This window comes from Camponotus vicinus, unplaced genomic scaffold, assembly GCF_025532165.1.
Source record: "Camponotus vicinus isolate PSW18456_S1 unplaced genomic scaffold, iyCamVici1.0 SCAF_2, whole genome shotgun sequence".
NCBI lineage: Eukaryota > Metazoa > Arthropoda > Insecta > Hymenoptera > Formicidae > Camponotus > Camponotus vicinus.
Window position 1 is genome coordinate 6,551,729 of NW_028141956.1, and position 14,382 is coordinate 6,566,110.

The following is a 14,382-nucleotide window of genomic DNA, read 5'->3' on the forward strand; positions in this document are numbered from 1 at the left end:
TAAACCACGATCGATTTATTTTTAGTCTACCAATTTCTCGGCGCACGGTCGAGCCATTTATCGCCAGGATATTTTAAAAAGCAGCGAAGGCCATGTATGAAGATAGACTGATTCAAGTTCAGATGTCATATTATCTCTATCTATTTTCGCGATTTTATTTTTCTCATCTGTCAAATGTATAGCGATCTGTCCGCTATAATTCGGACGTGAATTATTTTTCAGGCCTATATAATTAAACGGACGCAACAAGTAGCGCCGGAAATAATTGCACAGACGGACACGGTGTGATTGCAGCAATCTCTATTTTAATGTGTCTTACTTTTAACCTTTCGAAAAGGGCGTCGGCCTCGCGTGTATAAACTCGATGTCAGTAGCCTGTTGACTAACACATTAATAGTCATTTGCACGCGATAGTGATGGATATCGCGACATCATCGTAGTCCTGTAAATTAAGGGTGGAGCACGAATCGCAATTTCTTAAGCAGGAAGTCGATCCATATCATTGTTTCTTATTCTTACATATCACGCATTCGATTTATCTTTCTTTTGAAAGAGTGTTATATTAGTATAATTCGATTTTATCTTTCTTTTGAAAGAGTGTTATCATAAAATTATGCGATAAATAAGATAACTATATTTTAATAATAATTATATTTTAATAAATTATTTTAATAATAAAAAAATATAACAGCATTTAGAAAAACTTGATTAAAATATTATTAAAAATGTTAATAAAATATTAATAAAAAATACAATCGTTTATGAAAAAGCTAGATTAAAGTATTATATTGGAAAGATAAAGTGATAAAAATATATATAAATATGTACAAATATATATATATATACAGGGTGAGTCAAAAGTATGTTTTAAAAATTTGTGAGCGTGTTCCTGGATAAAAAGGAAGAACAAATGTTCATATAAACATATGGTCGCAAATGCTTTGTTGTCGAGATAATGGACATAAATCAGCAGTATCAAATAATGCTTTATTTGAACGTTTACAATTTTGTTATTGTTGTTTGTTTTTTTTCGTTCAAATAAAGCATTATTTGATACTGCTGATTTATATCCATTATCTCGACAACAAAGCATTTGCGACCATATGTTCATATGAACATTTGTTCTTCCTTTTTATCCAGGAACACGCTCACAAATTTTTAAAACATACTTTTGACTCACCCTGTATATATATATATATATATATATATATATATATATATATATATATATATATTTCATTTAGTATTTAGAATTTAAAATAATATTTACATGTAATTAATAATTAGATTTAATACTCAAATATATATCACAATTTCATTAAAACCTGTAACTGTTGAAAATTAATAATTAGTAATTTTATGATTGAAAACTCATTGCATTGTGCCATTTGCACAATATCCCAGTTATCGATTCCGATTTGACCCTGTACTAAATTATAGCACATATCATAAAATTGAAGAAAAATTGTGTTTGAAAAAAACGCATATATAATGATGATCGAATCGTAATATTTTATTCATGTATACTCTTGTCCGTGATGTTTTTTTTTCTGTTCGCGCAGAGATTAGAGACACGCGATTAGATGTAATCACGCAACTCTTGTCCAGTTGTTAAATAGACATGTCCAGAAGACGCTGTTTAGGTGACGGTCACTTGGCAACGATAATCGATGTGCATAACTAGTTAATTTTTATCGGTCAAAAGAAAAACACATTGTCAGAATAAGATTATATGTTCTGTTAACAATTAAAGCTTGTGTTCTTAACAATCAAGATACATTTATTCTAAAGATTTATTTTACAATAATTTTATAGTATTTTAATGTTTAGTAGATAATTTTTACAAGCAAAGAAATTTGTATCTCATTTATTTTCCATGCAACATATTTTTCATAAATTTAAAAATTTTCTTTTATATTGCCTTAATAAGGAGCTATTTGGCAATGCGTTATTCACATACAATCTTTGATTAGAAAAGAATATGAGAAATATTTAAAGCGATCTATCTTTTCCTTAATAAAAACTCACGTGGTTCGAAAGGGTGAGCATGATGGTGATCCTTCTTAACTGCATCACACTCGGGATGTACCAGCCGTGCGTGGACGACCAGTGCGTAACAAATCGATGTAAGATACTGCAGGTACGTACTTATCCCGCGAAAAGTGACAGCTGACTAGTGGAAGAAACGGATAATCCGCGTTATCGCGTCGGGGATTTAAAAAAAGTAAAGTTTATCAAACTTATTTGTGGGAGTTCATTTCCATAAGAACGGCTCGCATTTGCATGCCCGAACGGAAAGTGCCGATATCGGAATCAGGATATTTACAATTCAATTAAGCCAACTTACGGGAGACGGGGGGAGGGAGGAGGAGGAGGAAGACAGCATAACAGCAGCGATTACATAGCGCGCCAATAAGCAAATTAATCGATCGCGCATCTTGACACGGTTTCCGGTCGGCTCGCAATTAGTCTAGCAAAGGAAGGGGAGGAGATGGGAAAAGGATGGGATGGGAAAGAGATGAGAAAATTACTGATACGGCATGGACGTTAATCGAATCCTCTAGTTGAGTGCCCGTAATCAATCACGGCGAATTACGTCGATCGCACTCACTGTCCTAATCAAGTTGCGTTCTCCTACCTACTTCTTCCAGATGTTCGATGATATCATTTTTGCCTTCTTCTCTCTGGAAATGACTGTAAAGATGGTGGCGATGGGGATTTACGGTAGAGGAACTTATCTCGCGGATTCCTGGAATAGATTAGATTTCTTTATAGTGGCAGCTGGGTGAGTACTTGATCTCGTTTGTTTGCTTCATTATATTTCTTAATTTTGATTGTCATTCTTTTGAAATGTGTTTGCATTGTAAAATCAATGAAAGACATAAATATGCGCGTAATATGTAATTTATAATAAAGATCGATAACGTTTTAAAAATAATATTTACTAATAATTACATCTTTTACGATAATTAACTAGATTGTATTTTATTTATCATGCTCCAGATATGGTCTCCGTTTAGAATAAAATATATTACTATAATTCTCAATTTTTTCTTTAAATTTAAAAATATTATTTTACACGACATATATTATAAATATATATAATATGATATATTATTAAATCGGAACAAGATTGCTATGAACGTAAAAGTGTCAAAAGAGTTTTAAAAGTATGAACAACAAACACACACCCACTAAAGAAGAAATCTGTTTGCACTTGCTTGTAGCGCTTTGGAATACTGCCTAAATGTGGAAAATATGAATCTGTCAGCTATACGAACAATAAGAGTTTTAAGGCCGTTACGAGCGATCAATCGTATACCAAGTAAGTACGAGACTTCCAATACATCAAAAATGTCGACGGTTGACAGTTAATCTTGACGGTTAACTCCGATTTGCTCTCGTCGTCGATTTCACGGTGCATTTGTCGGCGCATAACTGCCGCTTATAGATCCTAGCGCATTCACGGTTGATTTCATCTTGAAATTGAAACGAAGCAAAGGCAAGGGAGCATATCGATCAAGAACAAGTAAAGTTGCACCAAGATATGATATAAAGTTATAGATATTAAGATCAAAATTGAAAGTTTCACGAAAGTGTGAAACATACAATATGCATTCCTTAAGAATTCGCAAGTTTAATTTTTATAATAGATTTTTGGATAAATATGTGTATATACTATCGCGATTTATTTGTCTTAATACCATATTATGATTTTCAAATTAAGTTATTGACAGCACTCTTATGTGAAATATATTTCTAGTGAATTGAATAATTAAATTTTATTATGATTTACAGAATTTGAATTAGCGATTGTAATATTTTTTTAATGTTTAGACATTAGAAAATTGTTTTGAATAATGATTTTATTAAAAATTTCTTTTTAGAATAATCAGACTGGGAAAATTTGTCAATGCATATGTATGATTAATATTACATCAGATAAATTTAAATCTCCGCATGACATTTTTTTAAAAATTGCCACGAATATTTATATAATAATAAAGAAAATAAAAATAATATCAAGCTACTTTAGCGAACCCGAAGAAGACTCCAATCAAAGTCAGTAATGTTTTATTAATTAGAGGAATTTGATAAATATTTATAAATATTTTATAAATACTTTATAAAATATTTTTTATAAATTTATAATATACATTTTAATACATTTTTATAAATTTATCAATCATGCACACTTATTTAGCAATCATTTATAAAACATTATTTCTATAAAATCCTCAACAGGTATGCGAATATTGGTGATGCTGCTGCTCGACACTCTTCCTATGCTAGGCAACGTTCTATTACTATGTTTCTTCGTCTTCTTCATATTCGGCATTGTCGGCGTGCAACTGTGGGAGGGTATACTACGCCAACGTTGCTTCCTCAAGGCTCTACCCAACGTCAAGTATCCCGAGTAAGTCGACAAAAATCTTAAACCGGTTCGTTCAATCGAACGATTATTCGATTTAATCGATTATTTTTTTTTTTTTATAAATGTTTGACTTCGATTTTTCACATTTTTACGCCTCACGCTGCATCGCATCTCGTTCATTTTTTTTCGCTATCTTTCGATGGCTGTGCAGTTTTCAAGAGCGGCATCACACGTGCCTTCGTTCAAATGCCGAGCACGTATTTTTTCGGCAAAACATGCGAAAACTCAACGACTCACATTTGACAGTTGTCGTTATTAAGAATATCTTTCGCAATATCGTACTTTGAATACAATTTATGATAAAATTTTGTGTCCAGCGCGAAACAATACTCGATCGTGACAATTTTTATATCTAAAGCTTGCATTATTGTAAAAATTGCGAATCGAGGCGTTTGTCTTATATCCGAAACACATTTTTGCACTGTTTGCGATGTTTCTATTTTGGGATCTTTTGCAATAACATACTTCGAATACATAAACGCTAAGGCCTTTTCGGCGATACGGTAATTCTTGGAAATACTCATTTACGTTATCTCACTACGAATTAGCGTTTATCGTATTCAAAGCACGCTATTGCATGACATTTCTACTCTACAATTTTTTACCAGACAGTTTTTGCTTAGATAGAGTATTTTGATTATTTTTTCACACGCTTGCAATTTATTTTAATCGCTTAGAACAATCGTTATATGCGTACTTCTCGGGATTTTAATTATTCGAGATTTGCGATACGTTATAGAAGATCACGGCGAGAACCGATCACAGATATTTGTGATTCGGCATCGCGTAAACGATTTGATATATCGGGTGAGAGATTCGCTCACATAAAACCCAACCAATCTAATATATACCAGATTGCATGACGAGTAGCTCGAGGTGTCGCAAAGCATCGCTTGCCGAGTTTATCTCGCTGTAAATTTAACGCTCCGCTCTTTTTTCGCTCTTCGTTCTTTGTCTTTCGCAAGTACTATTTTGCGCTCGATCTTGCTTTTATCAGACATCGATATCTATACAGCAAACTTTCATAACTCGCGTTCACTCTGCTCGGCTTATCACGAAACTATCCGTAAATAACAAATAGCGATCACGAAAATAGATAATTAAACAATTTATGTATATAATATTACATTATCACAAATAGTGGAAATTTATCACGGATACAGATTAGCATGGATTATCACGGATTATCACAAATTATCACTGAATATGGAATATGTAGCTGGTATTTATATATATTATTTTTTCTTATATTTTATAAATCTTTCTATTTTTGCAAAAATATTTATAACTTTTAATATTTATAATCTTCATTTAAATACATATGAAAGAAGACAATTTTTTTCTTAATAGTATTTTCATTAGTAGTTTATTTAAATTACACGTATATATAAACTGAAAATTTTACATAAAATAGGTAAGATGTAAATTGTCAAACATATATATAAAAGTTTCAAAAAATTAGTTTCTTCTATTTTGAAAAAGAGCAAATGTTGAAATAATTTTAACGACACTCTTACAGCAATCTTTCTGTCAAATCTTCAAGTGTCTATTTTGCAACTATATCGACGCGTTCTAGATAAGGAAGATATTATCGATGGCGAGAAGAACCAGGAAAAATTCGTGAAAAGCCCTGTGAATGGATCTGTACATTCTACTTCCTGAACTTTTGCTTTACAGGAACATCATGTTAGGCGATCTAAAAATGTTCTATCTCACTCTCTTTCCTCTTTCTGTTTCTCTTCCTTTCTCTATCTCTCTTTCTTCTTCTCTCCTCGTGACTATAAAAAAGAAACCTAGACATGTAAGTACATGACCCCAGGGAGGCAGTGACAGGCTATTGTTTCGCTGTTGCAGGTTACTCTCGGACGAGTACTCGGTTCGATCACGCATTTAGTAAGCTCTAGTAGAGAACAATGTGCTGTACATACATATATATCTCTTTCTCTCTTTCTATCTCAATAATACATATCTCTATGAATCACAGAATATACATACACGTGACATTCATATGTACATATATGTATATACATGCAACCATACGTGATGTGCATATGTATATATTATCTCTCTTTCTCTCACTTCTCTCTCCCCTCGCCCTCTCTCTCTCTTTCTCGCTCTCTGTCTATCTCTCTTCTCTCTTAACCACTGTACCAGTGTGCGAACTGTACCGTAGTGTGTACTCACATAGAGCATGTCGACTCGACCGTTGACGAATAAAATACTGTTTTGAATAGTCTGGCTGTAAATTGAGGAGATGATGGTTTCAAGGATCCCGAGAGCGAGAAGTGAAATCAATCCTCGGAAACTTCGAAATAGTATTTTAATGTCCAAGTTACTTCACGGTCTCTTACGCTTAGTGTCTGGCATTAAAGTTTCTCTTCGATACATACCCGCTGTACATAAATCGTGCGATTTCGGAAAGATCGGAGATACACCAGATGATGGAGGAATGAAGAATCCATATAATTTGTGTTGGCGATCCGAAACTTTCATGTTTTTCCACGAGATTACTGTACTCCGAGATCTCTTCGGTTACTTCGATGCACGAGTCGATGTTCTCTCCCTTCTTTGCTCTGGACATATACTCCTGATATGAACTTTCGTGGCTCGTATCTTACTCTCACTGTCTCTTCTTCCTTTTCTTTCTCCGTCTTTTATCCTCCCTCAGCGTGTCTAGTCAGTAACGATGCTTTCTGCATATGTGAACTATCGTTTCAACAACTGTGTGCGTACGTGTGTGCGCGTATGTGTGCGTATATATGATATTGGTGGCTCTGTGGTCTCACTATATCGCACCGCTTTTATAATAATGTATCGTTTTGTTGTACAGAGGATATTTTGGATTAATACCTCGTGTACTAAATAGCTTATAGGGATTTTCAGATTGTAAATTTGAAATTTCCCACGTGAATGGAAGGTCATTTTTAATCTTTTACAGTTCAAAAATAATCGACACTCGACAACTTATATTCTTGTTAAAGAAAAATCGATTCTGCATTCCTTGAAAAATCTTGAAACGAATGTGACGCGAGCGTCCTGTATAATAATGACATCATTATCATTAATAACTACGATACAAGCCTAAATTCGAAGGACATTTCGTTTTCATGGAAACAGAGTTTAAGAAAATTATCCCGCATTTCGAGATCTTAGATGCATATTTCGTTTCGCGCGCGAGTCATTTTAATTCAAAACTCATATAGCGATGAAGACAGCATAGAAGGAGAAGTAGGCTCCATAAAATTCTAAGCTCAAGCCCAGAGAGAGAGAGCTAATTAAACACGCGGTGCTCGCGCAGTCTATTCCGGTATATGTAGCAGCTATTTTCGAACGTTTATCGACTTCTGCACCGACTCGCTACCGTTCCTGTGCCCTGCTGCTAGGAACCTCGCGGATAGCAATGGCCCTGGTAGCGATATCAATTTGTAATTTTTCTATTCTCCTGAGAAGGTGTTAACGTCCATCTCAGAATTGCAAGAGACGCTAGCGATTTTCACACCAACAAAATATTAGCGTGTTTGTAACGATAATGTTCGACATTCACTCAGATTTTCTAAAGATGGTAAAAACATGAATGCATTTATTATTTACTTGATAACCGATCTTTAAAATTGCACATTTCATGTGTGAGAGCGTTAAAATGTTATTGCTAATCGCGGAGAACTCGTTACAAATGCGCGCACATGATGACAAGACGACCAGATTATGAGATCTTTAAAATAGTTTCTTTTCTTATTGTGTGACAAAGAGACATAATGTACGAACCGCAGGATTCTATTGTAAATACATATATATAAACTATATAAAAATTATTAAATTACGATTATTTTTACAATTATTTTGAATATGTAAATTTTCTGAGCAAATTTTAAAAATTCCATCGCGATCATATTTCACGATTAGTCTTAAATCAGATTAATTTGCTTCAAGAGAGAGTATGAGCACGAGTGCGAAAGTTTATCAAAAGTTGGAACGAAGTTAGACATTATGAAAATTGAGTGGTCAAACGGGACATATTGTTTAAAAGTAGGACATCTGGTCATCTTATATAGAAGAGGATCTAGAGCGACCGGCACGATCAGCACAGCGAGCACGAACGAGTGAAGCGCACGCCTTATACAAGATGCGGGCACGCAAATTAAGGGGAGCATAGAGGCGATCACATGCACACTGCTGATTAAGCATATATAGCGTGTGTGTTTGGATAGCATAGGAGTGTCGCATAATCTTAGAAAATATAGTTATTCCTTGTATCAATATTCCTCTATCGCTATTTTTTCTGTCCAATCACTGAATTCGTCATAATATTCAAATCGTATTTACAAAAATGATATCTTATGAAGACAATTATTGTTATAAAAATTAAAAGTGTCAAATGCAAGATAGTAGATATCAATCGTTTTATTTTTATTACGCGAAAACGTGATTATCAATTACGTATCTAAGGATTCAGAAGAAATGGCGTCAAAATATTACGATAGAGGAATGGAGTTTGGAGAAAGATAGCGCAATGCTTTTCAATCTCAAGGGGCGCAGCATAAAAATAGGAATTATCAATTACAGTTTGAGACATCACATATTTCTACTTATATCGTGCACAAATTTGTTCAAAATTATTCGCATATCGCGTATTTTATCAGCATCAGTATTTTAATTTCCAATTCTTATATATTATATATATATATATATATAAAATTTTAATATCTAATGTATAATAACTCTTACAATTAATATCTAATAATAACGATATTAAATAATTATTTATCCTTTTCCATTAAACATTCAATTTCATCCAAAGCTCTATATCCCAATATCTTTCGGACTTCTCTAAGGATTTCACTCGTGTGACTCGACATTATTGTAATTTTTAATTTTTATATCCATAGTGTCTCTTTTCTTTATTTTTAATATTTATGATATATGATTCGACATCGCAATCTGTGCGAGGAACGTTAATTGAGTGTTTCTTTTCGCATACCTGCCGACATTTTTCGGCGTGATTCGATACACGCGTGCACGCAAACTCGTGTCGGTTTACATCTGCATTTATATCTATATTTCTCTCAATTGTTGCGCACGTACGTTGTAACATCAGCATCTATAAGTGTACGTATATATACTATATGAGGTGTCCGAGAATCATCGAATGAGTCGACCAGTGATATAAACAGGGTCGAAAATGTAAGCGTGACACAGAAAGCTGACAAGGGAACGCGCCCGATTTTCCGAACAATGCGTGCTTTATTCGTAGCGATCTCAAAGCGAGTATCACGTTAAGTATGTTGTATCGATTTGACGAATCAATGCCACGGCAGCGTCACGCCGACAATAATTTGTGCGGCGTAGGTCGTTTATTCGATTTCATTCGAATGCATACGCAACCTTCGGAATCTATAGCTACTCGGAAACTACTCCGATCGATTGCATTTACATATTTTCGGTTTCAGTATCCATTTACGCAAGAAGGCGCACTGGGAGCTCCTCCGGTAATTCCGCGACCCTCTGTATATTATATATACCATGAATATATGAATATTATATGCATATAGGATGATTCTCAAAAAACTGCTATCTAAAATAACTACTTATTCATGAATCGATTTAATAATTTATTTTCCTCAAAGATATAGTGTTGTGTGCGTGCGTGTGTGTGTGAATGTTTGTCATTTAAATTAATTTATCATTGAATTTATTTTTTTATCATCAGCAAAATTCTTCAAAAATGTCTTCGAAAACTTGAAGTATAAAAATTTGTCTGTTCGACTCATTTCGTGCAAACATTTTTCATTTTTCGTTTCAAACATTTTTTTTTAGATTAGTGAATAAGAAGTTATTTTAGGTTCTAGATAGCAATTTCTAATGATTTATCCTGTACATATATACTATATATATATACTATATACATTATATCAAACACGCTGCATATCTACATATAATGTACGCATAAGCGAAGCATGCGAAGAGTGCATCCGTGCATAATAAGGCATATGTACGCAAGTCTTTAAACTTAAGGATCTATGCGAAGATTGGTGTATGTAAATCTATTTAATCGTCGCTTCGTTGATTTTCCAGTGATCTGGAGAAGTATTTCGAGTATCAGGGTCAGGATTACATTTGTTCGCGTCCCGACGACAGCGGGATGCACTCTTGCAGTAATCTACCGCCGCTTAAATTTGGTGAGTACACCCTTCGTCTTACACAGAGCTTTGAATATACGAATTTGTGCAATAATTTTATATAATACATACTTTTCTTTTTTAATTTTAATTTTCTAACGTTTAATAATTATATAAGATTATATGAAATTAAGTATTTTACGCAAAGTGCTTTTAAAATCCAAGCATATTTTATCCATTGCGTTTTTTAAATTCACTTTAAATGTGACAAATATTTGAAGAAATTCAGTGTCGAATTTTCTTTCTTCGTTTTGAATTTTAAAATTCTAAAGTGCCACATATATTTTACTATATATTTTCTATTACTATAATTAAACTTAGCAATTGTTTCGTAATCGAACGAATCGGCGTTTTCTCGTATTCAGGAAACTTGGTGTGCAACAATACGGCCGTGCCAAACAGTAATGTCACGTTCATCAACAATGACACCTGCGTTAATTGGAACTACTACTATACCGAATGCAAAGGCCAGGGCAACAATCCATTCCAAGGAACAATTTCATTCGATAACATCGGTCTCGCCTGGGTCGCCATATTTCTTGTGAGCGCTCCCGTTACTCGTCCTCTATCCTATATTCGTACAGATACAAATAATTCACATATACACATGTATACACACATATGTACATGTACTCGTATACGTATGCTCATATGTGTGTAGAATGGAATATTTCTTCCATTTAAGTAATGTGCTTTTGTTGAGCTCGAAAATCGGTAGATGCGGGTCGCACACATTAATCTATGATAGAGAAAAATTATTCTCTTGGCAATATTGCGGACAAATTGTTTTTCATTCGATAAGATATTATCACGAGTGAATGATGTGCTAGATAGTAAACTTTCTATCTCTAGATGATATTAATATGCGAAACTTTATTGAGGTACGTCTTTTAACGTGTTTGTAGCATAATTTCTGTCCGTACGATTTTTTAATTTTATTCACAAAATTTCGCAAATAGCGCGTTTTAATATTTTTGTGACTTAAACCATCTTAATTTATTGGTTCATTATTATTTCGTAATCCCGAGTAGCGCAATCGTGTCGATTTGCAGGTAATTAGTCTGGAAGGATGGACGGACATAATGTATTACGTGCAGGACGCCCACTCCTTTTGGGACTGGATATATTTCGTTCTCCTCATAGTCGTAAGTACTCCATTTCCTATTACGATGCTTGCAATATGTGTAAGATATAATAATATAATATTAATATAATATAATATAATAATGAAACGTAAATGTATGCGCTGCTTATTTCTCACATTCTTATTTTATGGATATCTAAAATAAATCTCACAATGCAAACAATAATTATTATTATTATTAGCTACATGATAGAAGAATAATATAATTTTTATAATAACATAATAATAATAATATTACATATAAAACAAATGCGTGGAAGGCCATTGTGAAAGGCAATGAATTAAACAAGGTCCGCATTTGCAGATCGGCTCGTTCTTCATGATCAATCTCTGCTTGGTCGTAATCGCGACACAATTCTCGGAGACGAAGAAGCGTGAGATGGAGAGGATGAAATTGGAACGCGCTCGCTACCATTCAACCTCGACGCTCGCGTCGTCCACGAATACCTCGGAGCCTACTACTTGTTACGCCGAAATCGTCAAGTGGGTACTCGTCGTCGTTGCATCCCGAGGACGTTATTCGCGCGAATTTCTCGTCGGTGTTTTTTCGTCGGCGAAATATTTTTCTCGTTTTTTTTCTTTTTTTATACCAAGGTGACAACTCGACTTCTCTTTCCACAGATACATTGCCCACCTCTGGCGACGAAGTAAACGAAGACTGATGAAACGGTATCGCCTGTGGCTGTACAAGAGGCAGCAGAAGCGCGAGCAGAATCTGCTCAAAGAACAGCAGAGCCAAGCGATTCGCCCGAATGCCACTGCTGGGGGACTGAATCGAGTACCGGGTGGTGAGTGTCTTCCAAGGAATGATAAAACTAGGGTTGTACAAACAAATATACATATTTTAGTTTTTCTTGGAAATGGGTAATCTTGACAATTATAATTTTGACATTATCTTTATAATTAATTAAAATCTCGTTTTGATCTTGTCTCGAATTTCAAGACAAGACAATATCAAAATTAGTCTTGATATCTCGTGCGATTCTAGATAGAGTTGAAATTTCAAATAAAAGAATATGATCAAAGATAAAAAAAATATATAAAACTTAAATAAAAGTCTTGAAATTTCTACTAAAATTCCTGCTAAAATATTCGAACTCCCTCGAAATTGTTGCAATACGTAGATAGAAGATTACATCATGGAAGATGTCCTCGACTCCTTGCCGCGTTGGAATATGCTGAACAACAGCAGCAACAGCAACAGCAACAACAACAACAATTGCAAGTGGCTACTAGTGATAATGGTGGATCCGTTGCCGATTTTGCTGCCGTTACATCCCATCTACAATCGGCGATAGGCACCACTACTGGCAATAATAGTGGTAATAATGGCGGAAACTTGGGCATCGCACCTCGAGCGAGCCCAGAGATTTCCGAAGCCGAAGTTTCCACGAACATGTGCCACAGATTGAATGTTCATCGCACTTCCTCTGTGTCTTGCAACGGAAGCGAAAATGTCGTCGTGGGAAACGTGCAGGCCGAGGCAAGTACAGTGATTCCGCACGTTAGATATGCATGCGAAAATGCGTCACAAGACGCTTCTTATGCATCAAAGACGAATGGCGTAATTGAAGTCAGACAATTAAACATCGAAATAATTTTTTTAATAATATAATGGTTAAATTATTATTTAATTTATTCAAATGTAATCATATTCATATGACAAAAGGTCAAAAATTGATTTTATTATTGGAAATTTATAACGTTATCTCTCGTGTTTCCGGTCTCAGTTACGTCATGAGTTTTGACGTTACATCGTGAATTTTTATTTTCTCTCTCTAGAAGTGTTACATTCAACTTGAACTCTCGTAGACAACTCTGTAGACACGCAGTATCGGCTCGTTTAGCTCTTTTTTTTATCAAGCTTTTCTCTTTGATATTAATTTTTTGCTTTATAATGACAGTAGTTGTATCTGATAATGATTAAACATGCTTCGTATGTACAATAAAATAACAGAGTTTACGCTTCATCACATTAGATTACTAGGTCATCGATTCTTAGTGATCGTTAATAAAGAGTACGTAGTTTGCGCAAAGAGATGATCTCTTTAGGTACGACGTAAAGTTTCTCCCCTTAATGCTACAAGTTTGGGCCGAGAACGGCTGCGAGAAAGAGAGAGCACCGGTCGTAGCGTATGACATGCGTAATGTATGCTTGATTGATTCGCCTTCTAGACGAACAGCACGTTGTTGAGTCCGCCATGTACGCATTATCGGAGAAGAAGCAGCGTAATGTTTAGCGACGTGGTACTGCTCCATGGCAGCAATAATGTCGGGAATGCGTTGCAGCCGGGGACGACGGTGACGCCGGGTGAACGTAACGTCTGCTCGAGCGAGAAGATGACGCAGACGGGCGATGGTAACGTTTGGTCCAGTCTTCTGCCGGACCACACGCAGGTAATTTCCACTAGCCTAGATCTAGACTAGGCTAGATCGGGAAGTCCCTCTCTTCTTTCCTCACTCAAGGTGCGTTGCGTCGCAGATGCAGGCCGAGCTGGGTGGCAACGAGGCTATGACGTGTCAGGAATTGCTGGCTCTCAGCGGTGCTCTCAGCGCCGCGTTACCCACTGGTCAATTGGCACTCGATTCGTTCCTAAACTCTCTCACGAAAGGCAAGTTCATATTTG

General features: G+C 35.0%; 1 protein-coding gene across 3 annotated transcripts in view; it reads left to right on the top strand.

The window, feature by feature from the left end:
- Ca-alpha1t (Ca[2+]-channel protein alpha[[1]] subunit T) overlaps positions 1-14,382 on the top strand; it is a 48,869-nt gene that overhangs the window by 11,003 nt on the left and 23,484 nt on the right. For 2 of the 3 annotated variants that reach the window (XM_083091361.1, XM_083091362.1), the window contains exons 2-13: positions 2,028-2,140; positions 2,652-2,785; positions 3,228-3,325; positions 4,246-4,417; positions 10,508-10,611; positions 10,977-11,152; positions 11,664-11,756; positions 12,060-12,238; positions 12,377-12,543; positions 12,880-13,238; positions 13,931-14,152; positions 14,238-14,367. In XM_083091361.1, the coding sequence (XP_082947487.1) occupies positions 2,028-2,140; positions 2,652-2,785; positions 3,228-3,325; positions 4,246-4,417; positions 10,508-10,611; positions 10,977-11,152; positions 11,664-11,756; positions 12,060-12,238; positions 12,377-12,543; positions 12,880-13,238; positions 13,931-14,152; positions 14,238-14,367 (1,947 nt within the window). The remainder of the gene's footprint in view (positions 1-2,027; positions 2,141-2,651; positions 2,786-3,227; positions 3,326-4,245; positions 4,418-10,507; positions 10,612-10,976; positions 11,153-11,663; positions 11,757-12,059; positions 12,239-12,376; positions 12,544-12,879; positions 13,239-13,930; positions 14,153-14,237; positions 14,368-14,382) is intronic. The other variant, XM_083091363.1, reaches the window with a different exon arrangement.